Source organism: Odontesthes bonariensis, chromosome 6 (genome assembly GCF_027942865.1).
Source record: "Odontesthes bonariensis isolate fOdoBon6 chromosome 6, fOdoBon6.hap1, whole genome shotgun sequence".
Classification (NCBI taxonomy): Eukaryota; Metazoa; Chordata; class Actinopteri; order Atheriniformes; family Atherinopsidae; genus Odontesthes; species Odontesthes bonariensis.
Genome location: NC_134511.1, coordinates 8,330,605 through 8,342,621, shown reverse-complemented (window position 1 = coordinate 8,342,621; position 12,017 = coordinate 8,330,605). Strand labels below are relative to the sequence as shown.

At 43.0% G+C, this 12,017-nt stretch overlaps 1 protein-coding gene across 1 annotated transcript in view; it reads right to left on the bottom strand.

Moving 5' to 3' along the window:
- Nucleotides 1-12,017, bottom strand: part of bmp2k (BMP2 inducible kinase) — a 51,295-nt gene that overhangs the window by 12,071 nt on the left and 27,207 nt on the right. Inside the window, exons 5-15 of the mRNA XM_075467242.1 lie at nt 11,519-11,640; nt 9,617-9,698; nt 7,456-7,588; nt 6,707-6,810; nt 6,549-6,628; nt 6,200-6,348; nt 4,496-4,683; nt 4,261-4,395; nt 2,929-3,167; nt 1,908-2,077; nt 1,574-1,706 (exon numbers count right to left, since the gene is read on the bottom strand). Coding sequence (XP_075323357.1) covers nt 1,574-1,706; nt 1,908-2,077; nt 2,929-3,167; nt 4,261-4,395; nt 4,496-4,683; nt 6,200-6,348; nt 6,549-6,628; nt 6,707-6,810; nt 7,456-7,588; nt 9,617-9,698; nt 11,519-11,640 — 1,535 coding nt within the window. The remainder of the gene's footprint in view (nt 1-1,573; nt 1,707-1,907; nt 2,078-2,928; nt 3,168-4,260; nt 4,396-4,495; nt 4,684-6,199; nt 6,349-6,548; nt 6,629-6,706; nt 6,811-7,455; nt 7,589-9,616; nt 9,699-11,518; nt 11,641-12,017) is intronic.

The following is a 12,017-nucleotide window of genomic DNA, read 5'->3' as shown; positions in this document are numbered from 1 at the left end:
CCTACAGAGGGAGGATGTTTGACCAGGTTCTTGTGACATGCCAGGATTGTTAGATTGGCCACGTACCAAACAGAAGTGTCCTAAAATCATCTGAGATGTGCAAACATTTACACTACATACATAAAAAATAACTGTTTGAGTTGGACTAGTAGAGCAAACGGGTGCTCAGAAGAACTCTTATTTTGGAATAAAAGCACAAAGTTACATTTTGAAAAGTATAAATAAACCTATAGAAAGATGTTCAATTTCATTCATGCCAATTTCAGTAATAATATGGTACAGCTCAACTTGCCTCTACTCTTTTTTTTCGTTGGCAGTACCTGTACCTTCATCAGGTATCTTTTAGTACCTCCTCAGCTGAGATTCCACGCCAGCGGAGCTGATAACAAACGGTCACATAAACAACTTCTCTGCAGTCGTGTGCAGAGTTTACAAACCTGTCTGCGTCGATTGCAAAGCAGAAAACACGGATGTGGTATCAGTGAACATGCAGCTCTTTATCCATGTCCATGAACTATGAATCCAAGAGCACATTTCTAAAGACGACAGTACAACGTCCTTCTCTTCAGTCTCTTAGTCTGTATTGGACAGTTATTAAGCTTGTGCTGTAAGAAAGCCAAATTTCCATTTCCACTTACAAACCAACAGTTCAATTATCTCTCTCACACACACACAGGAAAGTTTGTTTCCTGTGTGTAAGTGATAATAATCAGTTGATCCCACCCACGTTGAGGGAATTCTCTCCCCAGTTGAAAGCAAAGTAGAAAAGTCAAGCTGTACCACGCAGATGGAAAAGCACATTTAAGCACATCACTGTTTTCTTCACGCAGTGTTTCAACACACCGAATGGATTCTACTCAAATTCCAACAGCTTAAAAAAAAAATCTAAAAAATTCCTGTAAAGCTTTTTTTCTTCTTCTTTTAAAGTAATGGACAACTGTGTTCTTCTGTGTACATCATTGTGAAATGTTGACACCACTCAGCCCTTGTAGTACCAGCTACGTAACAGCTTCTTTACTCCAACAGCTCACGATGCCAATAGATCTGACGCAGGTCGATCCGGCTGTGTCGACTTTTGAGGTTTTTGCTTTTATCACCAAAGTATTTATGCGCTGAATGCAATGTAAATTTGTGAAGCCCCGCATTAGTACCTCGGCAGGGTTCATCAAGTAAGCTTTTGAGACTTATGTACGAGGAGACTTCAAGCTTAATTGCATATATGTCCGTTAAAGCAGGGGAGTTAAAAATCAGATTATTAAGCCCAGAATTAAACTGACAGAGGGGTTTTTAGCACTTCACTGAAGCTCCTGCTCACACTTTTCCTACTAAAACAGGAGCCAGAACTAATTTTTTTAATTTTAACTACATCAGCTAAAGCGCAACTAAATCTGCCAACTTACATTGGGAGACTTTCTGACTGATTACTGTTTTTAAAGGAACCACTGCAGGGTCTGTTTGACAAGGGAGCCTCTGACTGGAGGTCAGGAGGGAAGAGATGACCTGGACAGGGGGGCAGAAAGGGGGGGCAGGTGGCTCCACAGTGTTGGGTCCTCATGGTAGAGACTCCTAAGACTTGCCTGCGTTGGCCACAAAAGGGACAGAGCCAAACAGATCCTCTGGTGGAAGGGGCTTGGTGGTGGAAGCAGCAGCAGCAGCAGGCGGCGGTCGCTCCGTTTCCACACTGGCTGTCCTCTCCACCGGCTTTGCTGTTTTTGGAAGTTCACAGAGGGGGAACGTGATCAGATCTACATTATATGCATGATCATAAAAATGTTTAAGCAAAAGACATCATCCTCAGCCTGTGCCAAACTTTCTACTGAAATACATTTAAATCTGTCCCGTTCTGATGCAACCAATTAAAAAAAACAAAAAACAAGCTGGATTAAGTCATTGAAAGTTTCACTTGCTTGCTCTGAGCATGTCAAACTCCCGGTCAATCAGCTCCTCCTCGGTTAATTTAGAGAAGTTGTCCTCTCCGAACGGGTTCCAGCGCGACATGTCGGGTGGGTTAGTGACGGTGCTGCTGCAGCCCTGAGAGGGCGTGGTGAGCCCGTCTGTGACAAGCAGAGGGTTCCTGCTGCTGACAGGAGACACATACACCTCGTTATCAAATCAAACTTTATTTATAAAGCACTTTTCATACATTAAAAATGTAGCACAAAGTGCTATACATGTTTAAAAGCAGCCCCCATCCCCACCCCACCCTGTCCCACCCTAGCACACACACACACACACACACACACACACACACATATATATATATATATAAATAAATAAAATAAAATAGAATAAACTTAGAAATGTGTGGCTGAATACAGAGGAGCCAGGTCAGGAAACACCATAACAGGAGGCCATCTGCACTGGGTGCTGATCACAACCCACGGCCAGGACGCCTCCACCCGGGCGCACACCAAGCTAATAAGCCAGCGAGGGGCCCACAGCAGTGGAGCACTGCCGCAGACCCCCAACCTGGCCAAGCCAATGTTCACCACGAGCCAGAGACATCCCAGCCAGAGCCGATCAGTGCAGACGGCCCCCACCGAGAAAACACTGGGAATATGGAATAAGAACATAAAACTACAAAGGCTAAGAACATTAAATAAATAAATAGATAACATAAAATAATAATAGGAAATGGCTAAAATGAAATCTGTCGTAAAAAGTAAAAATAATAAAAGGGCTAATAATATAAATCGACTAAAATAAAATATTCAATGAGCATGTTGCCTCACTGCTGGATATCAGCAACCGAGGTATCAGAATCGCTCACAGCGGAGAAAAGCTCTGTTAGAGACTGAACATTCACATCTAATTTAGATTTAAAAATTAAAGACCATACAAAGACATTAAATATGAGCTTTTGGTGAGAAAAAAACTCCACATTTAGAAAAATCAAACACAGCTTTTGACTTGCAGGTGTTTTATTACCTCGGGTTGGTGTACAATGGATCCACAGGGGATGGTCCCCCCATCTGGACAGGTCCAGCTCCAGCTGTGGGTGTGGGTGTGGTGGCATTGAAGGAACCCAGAGGAATCTGGAACTCAAGAGGGGAAGACATATAGGGGAGAGGCTGCTGAGCGGGATGATGCTGCTGCTGTGGATGCTGCTGATGATGTTGCTGCTGTTGTTGCTGCTGCTGGACAAAAGCCTGTTGGTACTGGTGCAGCTGTTAGGGAAGGAAGAGAGGGAGAGAAGGGGGAAGGGAATGAGGGACGGACCATTGATTTCATGGCGCATAATGATGATGAAATGTTGTTAGAAACCAGTTCTGGATTTGGAAAGCTGGGGACACAGTGGAGGGGAGGGATGAAGGAATGAAAGTCAAACAGTCCATAGAACACCAAACTGAACAACCAAGTTCAACATGCAGTAAGGCTACTCTGGACAGCGGTGGGCTCATTCAAAAGTGTTGTTTTTCTGTTCGATAACGGGCTAAAAGTGCGAGCACACAGGTGATTCCCAACACCACCATTCTTCTTCCATAATGGCCCCACATTTTTCAACTTTTCACATCTACAGCTAACGCTGTTGTGCTTTTAAAGTGCTGGACAGATGACGAGCTAATGTCATTAAACCATATTACAAAGCAGATCGGACTGGAAACACCGCTTTAAACATTGAGCAGGTATCTTGGGAATAAGAGCGGTAACTCTAGGAGCTCCTCTCTTCCCCCTGTCTGCAAACTGCTTCATATGCCAGCACCCAACACGAATGAAAATACACGATTTCACCCTCTGTTCGATCCCCCAGTGGCTTTGCTCAGACCAGATTGCCTCTGAAATAAAGCAGATGGTATGCGTTTGGTGGGAAACGGGCTAAAAATTGCGCCGCCCTTGCAATGCACATTTGGAGGACCTGTGTTTGTGTGTTTGATTTGATAGCTGCGTAAATACAAGTTTTCTCAATACTTGGACAGATTCAGTAGGAAGTTTGAGCGTCTGCTTCTGATGCTGCTTGGCACAGACGCGAGGAGCTGTGAGTGAAGAGGACTTGCTGCCAGTTTTTGGAACACAGAGAGCAAACTTGAGCCATCCTGACATTAAATGAAATATGCAGTTCTGATATTTCATGCTGTGTCTCCATGTGTTTGTCATTTGCTCTATTTACTGTAGTAATAGATGAGATCCTCTGCTTTGAAGTGTTTGTACTTCAGAGTTGGAGGCAGAGTTCTCACATGGTTCAAGATATTCCTTTCAGTGCAGACGGTAAGCTGTACATTTTGCTTTGGCAGCCGTTGTCCCAGGTTTCACAGAACTCACCATGGCAGCGTACTGAGCCTGCGCCTGAGCCTGAGCAACCTGCTGCTGATACATCGGCTGCATCATCATCTGCTGCTGCTGGAGCAGAGCCTGCTGCTGCTGAAGCTGGAGGGACTGCTGCACCGCCTGTTGGTACTGAAGGACGTTGCAAACACATTATACATCGCCACTCTTCCTCTGAGTGAGCAACAGGTTGCTCTGGAAGTACGACTGCTGCCAAGGTGCGGTGCCGTACCTGGAGGTATTGGAGTTGCTGTGCATTTGCATGCTGCTGCTGCACCGCTTGTTGGTGTTGTTGGTGTTGTTGGTGCTGCTGCAGCTGCTGCAGACGCAGGTCACCGGGCTGCAGCTGCTGCAGAACTCGGTGTTGTTGGCTGCTGGGTTGGGCCTGCATGGATGGCTGTCCCGAGCCGGGAGTGGGAGCTGAGCGGACAGGGGGAGAGGAGCAGTTATATTACTTTGCACAGCAAAATGTGTTATTACCGTCAACCATCTTAAACAGTCATTTAAAAATTCAGCTAAGCTAAATGTTAATGGTGACAGAGGTGGGAGGGTTGCTGTGGACCGAAGAGGTAAAGTGTTGAGTTTGAAGTGGTTGTGGATGTTCCTCAATAAATACAAAAAGAAAAACTAAAGTTGGTGACTGCATTAAGCCTTTTTAACACCCTCTTGGAACTTTAAAGTTGTCGCTGTATGTTATGATTCAGTAGTTTGTAAAAACCACCTTTTGCATCAGTCTCTCATTGGGGACAGATTTTGGTCCACTCTTCAGATAGTGCTGCTTAAGTTCGTGGAGGTTTTCGGACATTCCTTTATCCACAGCTCTCTTAAGGTCCCTCCGGGTCTGGATTCCCTCTATTGTAAGATCATTAGCCGTATTCGGCCGTTCTAAGAACGGTCCTCCTCAAATTTCGTTCTAATAACTGCCCTTCCCCAGCGGAACTGTTTCATTTTGCATTCGCACATGAGTTGGGACCAGGTCGGGAGTGATGCGGCGCAACCGTCTGCGACAGCGACGTCTCACTTTAGCGCCACATTCAACAACAAAACAAAACAAAACCGTAAAAGTAAGGAGAGAAGGAAAAAAACACCACTAAGAAGCTAATATGGGGAGCGGGGAGGCCACCGTGTTCATGATCTGCATGATGGTGATATTAATCATGGACGATCACGCCTGATCACGGTAGGCCATACTTCTTTGGTTTCATGAAGGAAGGAGAGCAGAGCGCCGCAGACAAAGGAGACCACGTGTAAGTTTAACTTATTAAACACGCGCCGGTTGTGTCCGTGTGGTATGAGTAAACATGTCAGCCGTGACAGCATGACAAGGGGCGGAGCTACCAACCACCAAACACCTCCGTCAGATGTGTTCCTATGAAAACCAGAACAGACCCAGCCTCGGAGAAGGAGCTGAAATGGTTATAGGACATGAGGGCCGTGGTCCCTAGTCCCTGAATGTGCGAATGTGGGGAAAAAACGGCCCCGTTCCTGAAAAGGTTAAAGGAACTGCAAAAGGTTCCTACAGTGCGAATCCGGCTATTGTCTAGTTGTGTGGCTCAGTTTCAGGCAAGCTTTAGCTGTCGGGCAGATGGCCTCACATTTGACTCTGGAATACTTTGGTATACAGAGGAGTTCATGGTGGACTCGATGACTGCAAATGACTCCAAAACTGTGCTTTACAGTTGGTATGTGGTGCTGTGCATTTGTCCAAGGACTTCTGAACAAACCACAAGACTGTTCAGAGGTTACTTTTCAAACCTAAACTGTGCTGCCATGTTCTTTTCAGAGAGAAGAGGCTTTTTGTCCTGCAACCCTTCCAAACAAGCCGTACTTGTTCAGTCTTTTTCTAACTTTGCTGTCATGAACTTTAACATCTAACATGCTAACTGAGGCCTGTGGAGTCTGAGATGTAGCTCTCGTGGTGCTTTCATTCACCAACCTTTCTGGCCGTTGCTGACAGGTGCTGAAGGCGCAGACATCTTGACGGGGGTGACGGTGTTAGCGAGAGGCAGGACGTTACTGTTTGCAGCTTTTGGCCTCTGTCTCGGAGCTATTGATGTTTCTGTTGGGCCCACGGAATCAGTTATCCTGGAGAGAGGAAAAATCTAAATAAATATCTCCTCCCATGTGGACTAACCACACCCTGGTGTCTAGAGTTGTTATCATATATCATTTTCCTGTAAATCTTGACGTTTTTCTTATATTCTTACAATTCGTTATCACCAGTGTGCGTTTACACACCTTCATAGAGAAGAAAAATATCCTCCTGTCAGTCAGCAGTACAGTACCTGGCTTTTGTCATACTTTTCTTAGCAGCAACTTCGCTAGCAGTTAGGGGCTCAGGAAGTGACGTGGGGATGGGAGAGTTCTGGAGAAGAAGGCAAGATCACAAGTCAATACCTGCAAAGGAGGAAGACATGATGACTGATTTGTTTCAGTGACTTACAAAGAGGTTTGGCACTGGACAGTCTCTTCCAGCTAATTTGAAGGCAAAGTGGGACACTTGGTAAATATCTGGTCTCTTCTCCTCGTCTGGCTCGAGCATATATCCTGAAAAACATACAGCTAGTTATTTCACACATCAAGATATTCATAGCAGCAGGTGCTGAATTACTGCGACTAATACGCATCTTCTTTCTTTCACCACTGGGGGGAGCTGTTGGTCAAATGTTTAAAAAAAAAAAGGAAGCTCCACTCCACAGGATGCAGTTTAGGGAAGTGAAATAACTTGGAAGCAAACAAGACTGTAATGACTGACAGCCCTCAAATGGTTCAAACTGGTTCAAGTTGAGCAAATGCAAAACAAAGGAAAGAAATCAGTAACATATGTTCACTGTGGTTAACACAGTAGAAAGAAAACATTTACAAAGTAATAGCAAATTACAGTTCAAGCTTATAAAAAAATAAAATAAACTGTTCTGCAGACTTTGTGATTGTCTAACTTTACTCTGGCAAAGTCTAGACTAAATATACGAGGCAGTCAGCTTACACCATGTTATTAAAGCCTTTAATAGCATTAACTGGAAGAACGGTAGTACAAAAGCTTCTCAAATTACCAGAACAGGCATCGTGTTCATAAAGGAGAAGTATTAATAGTCAGAGAATGGTTGCAATCCTAAGGAAGTAAACAAGTTGGGACAAAATCCTTAAAATACCTGTTCTGCCGATTAAACACATTAGAAACCAGCGACTTACTGATTAAACAGTGCAACTTGAAGGAGAATTTGGAGTTATCTGGAACAATAAAGGTTCCGTCACATATGGCAACTTGACTCTCCCCAAATGGAAGTGTGAAGAAACACAGCTTGTACAACAAGCATCCAAGTGCCTTTGGAAGAAACACACACAGAAAATAATGGACCCAGTTACATATATACAAGTCACATACTGCTTGAACATGTTGCAATGCTGCTTCTAATATGAAACAAGAGTGTTTTTCTAGGATCCAAAAATCAGCTGCTTCATCAACCTGTTGAAGCGATGGCAATGATCAATGATTGGTGACACTTGTGTTGAACTTGCTTACAGCTTCATTCAGAAACAACTGCGGCAGTAAGAAAGTCCTTAGTGAGTCAACATTTATCCCCATAAGAAAAATAACAAAACACATTTATCAAACTCATTCCAGATTCACAGCGACTTGAGGTAAAAACCCTCCCTTCGTGCTACATGTGTGCCAGTTAATGCAGACATTAGCTGAAATGACTCGTTCTGTGGCTGAGTGAAACATCTCGGATCTGCTGAAAATATCACCTTTCTAAAACGTTCAGATTACTGAAGTTACTGCCATCAGTAATTATTACTGGATTCTTTCCACACTCATCTTAAAGCATGGTTATCTTTCACTTCATTTGGGCACATCATCTTGTCTGAAGCTACAGCAGGACCAAAAGCGTTGAAATGAACAACCATGTTTAATTTGAAGTAACCACGCTCTACCCTCAAACGATGATTTCCCAGACTGACATTAACCTTGACTCTTCTGATCAGGATTTAGTTCCCTCACTTACTGCGGTTAAACATGAAAATACAACCAATACAATTTTTTTTTCGCTTAGTTAGGCCTTTTGAAAAATGTTCAAAATTAGGGCTTCATGATATAATGAAACCCTGCGATGTGCAATATCATCGTTGAATATGGAAATGACTGATATATATATATATATATATATATATATATATATATATATGGTGAGGGTTTGGATTTCACTTCTGCATCTGTGCATTCTGGTTAGTTGTAGAACACACAAAACCACAACTTCCTCTCAGTGGAATGTCCCCTTTCATACACCTGTGGTTGACCTACTAAAGGGAAGGTGTGAATGGTGTATTGCAGTCTTTTGCAATATTAATATTGCACCCGCAGTATACGACAGTACATTTTTTTTTAGATATAGTGCAGCTCTTCTTGAGCTGCTTAGAACAGAATAAATGTTCCTTATGTCACCGATCACATGTAAAACAGGCCCACAGTGTGCTTTCTGGCAGCAAATCCACATGTAAAGCTGTTCTGCTGCCAAATCATTTATTCACTGGGAGCTAAATTTGGCTCCAGCAGCTTCTTCCTGATGATGCAGTTAGAGGTGATAGATTTAACATTCAGGGAATGTTTTTTTTTTTTTTTTATTAGGAGCTCCATCTGAAGACAGATATTCTTTTGTGTCCTGCACTCGACAAGCTATCTGACACTGGGCTCTTAATCCAAGTCAGACAGCATATGTGCCAACAACCTCTATAAACATGGAGTAATGCACAACAGTTGTCTGATGCCTAAAACAGCTTCCAGTTAAATGTGGCTAAAGAAAAGGGAAGTAGGAGCACAGGAGGTAGCCGACAGGAAACAAGTGTTGTTTTGTTCCTCAAGGCTAATTTAAGACTTCTGTCCTGATTTAAGATACAAAACAATAGAAAAAAAAGGCCGACTGCAGCATTAACGTATGAGCACTAGGTGTGCCATCAACAACCTCATCTCATTAACTCCGTGAGTTTTACACCGCTCCCAAAGCTGGCTCCAGTCCAATCTGTTGTTCTCGCTTCTCTGCCTCACACCTTCAAACCAGCTGAGGCCCAATTTCACACAAGCTTATCAAGGCCCTTAACTAGGTCTAATTATCTCAAATGGAGAGAAAATAGGAGAGAACAGACAGCAGGGAGGACTGAGATGAGATGAGGCCCTGGTTTGGTTGTGAATTAAGTGACTAAGTGGGGTTTTTTTGTTTGTTTTTTAAAGAAAAAGCAGAGAACAGGTGGAGGCAAACTGCTCTGACAGGTTTCTCCTCTCTGTCAGCTGCTCTGGGCTGAGTGACACCCTGGGCATGAACAAGCACACACACGCACATACAAAGTAAGACCATACCCATATATCAGCTTTAGTGGTGATGGGTTTTCCTGCGTACAAGTTAATCATCTCTGGCGCCCGATATGAAAGGGTTGTGTACCTGCAAGACAAAACGACAGCAAGCATTCAATGACGGATCAAAGTTCAAAAGACTAAGATCCAGAGGTTAAGAGACAGTTTCTCATGCACAATACGCACTCATTCAACGCCAATTTATATTTCTACTCCACATTGGTTAAGAAGAAACTCACAGTTCTTTGCTAACTCCAGTTACTGATGTTTTTTCACATAAAACATTAAAATCAACCCAATTTTGACCTACTTCTGCTACGTTAAAATGATGATAATTAAACTTGTTCTGGTTAAGAGCTTCGGTGAATAATGATGACGTCACAACTCATCGGCCTTTACTGGCTTGATGAGTCAACATCACTAAAGCAGAGCGTCATCGTGGCACAAGCATTCTGCTCCATTCAGCCTTTTAACGTGATCGTTTCTCTCCCAATTTATAGAATATTAACACAGCTGAATTCCCCCGCAAAAAACTTTCACATTGAAATGTTTTCTGTTTCTTCTCTCAAAGGGCAAAATGAGTCTGAAATTGTGACTGAAAAGCAGACAGACTGATAAATTACATCCATTATAACCACTGCATCATCTGAAAAACACATAATCCAAATGAGTTAAGGATGCCTGCAGTGATTTTGGTTAAATTTTCATGTATCATGGGGGAAGAAAGCGAGAGGAAACAGAATTTCTCACACAGTCCACAGCCTCCTATAACTCACATGCACAGCTACCTTTCACAGAGCATCAGGGCAGAGGCAGAGAGAGGTGTTTCTGCTACAGAGCAGAGATCTTCCTCTTATTTTTCTCTCTTTTTACACCACAACATCTTGATTTCTGAATTTGTATTTCTGTGTGAGAAAAGAGAATTTGTGGATTGAAAGATTTGAGATCTTTTAAAACCAAAGCTGTGTCTGCAACAAGTTCAGCTCCTTTATGAAAAAGGACAGACTGCCTGATTCACCACAGTTCAAAGGCCTGATGGTTTCTGTATGCTTAGTGTGATGAAGTCATATACTGCTGATAAGCAACCCACATTGCACTTTACTGCCGCTGCAAATGTGGGAAAGTGAGCCGACCTGACTGAGATTTGACACAAAACAAACACAATCGACAACAGTAGAACAAATGAGCCAGTCACCACCTCCTGATAGAACATTTGCAAAGGGTCAACAGAGTTGCTTTTGCAGCAGCGTGCATATTTTTGGTTCACTTGCACAGAAGTGGATGGTGTTTCGCTACCTATTCTTTCGCTTTGTGGGTATAAACCGTCTCGGACTTTGTTACGCCACTGCAGCAGTCTGAGCACACAAGGTCATTGTAAACTCCCACTTTCTTTGCTACTGGATGTTGATGTTTGTGAATGTTGCCTTCCGCACCACACTGAGCAGCAGCAGCTGTGTTTTTAAAAGTTGTTCAATATGATATAAAGATGGGGCTCTGTGGTGGAGCTCGGAACAGTAGGAAAGCATTCTCAGAAGGTTCCAAAGATGACGCAACTCACAACTGTTAAAGCAACTGGTTCAAGATGGCTGAAAAGGGGTAAAAAGGCATTTAAGCACCATTAATGCAACCTGGGATTTTCCTACTGTGACGAGTTGAAATGTCTTCGAAAGACTTGTGCAACAGGTGGATTTACTTGAGATGTCCAACATTTTGAAGAACTGAGACGATCCAGGAAGTAAATAACATGACAAGAAATTTCCATCCTGTGTGTCATGCTGTGGCGATTTAGGGGAATTCAGTGCTCAAACTCTGGGATCTCCCATAGTAGTTTTAGGGGAAATACAAGAGACCAATCAAAACTACTCATTAGTGCATGCACTGACTTCTATGACTTCTGAAAACACTTACTTCTTGATCTCATCCTCCACTGCAGTCACTCCATCTTTATGTGGCAGCAAAACCTTGTGAGTGGCACTGCCAAAGTCACACAGCACATAACTTCCCTGGTCATTAAGCAGGATATTTTCAACCTGGTGAAGGAACAGACAGAATATTTAGACTTTATAAAGAGGGAGAATTAAGAGCAGAGACTGTAATGCAGGTTGGAGGGCTTGTCTTTGTCACAAATGCAGCTTTTCTAGTGTAAACACATCTGAGTGTGTGTGTGTGTTAGAGAGAGAAAAAGCGGTTTTGTTTTACATTTTAAACGTGTTTCCAAGTCATATTTTGTCCTCAACACTCCATGAATGTCATCTTGGCTCATTAAAGTTTCAACAAACTTCAAGCAATACTTCCCAAAATGAAAAAAAATAAAAGAAAGAAAGTGCCTTCAGTCCCAAGAGGCCAAGAGTTGGACTTCAATCATGACAGAGATGCATTTTTCCACCAAAAATCACATCAGTTTGAA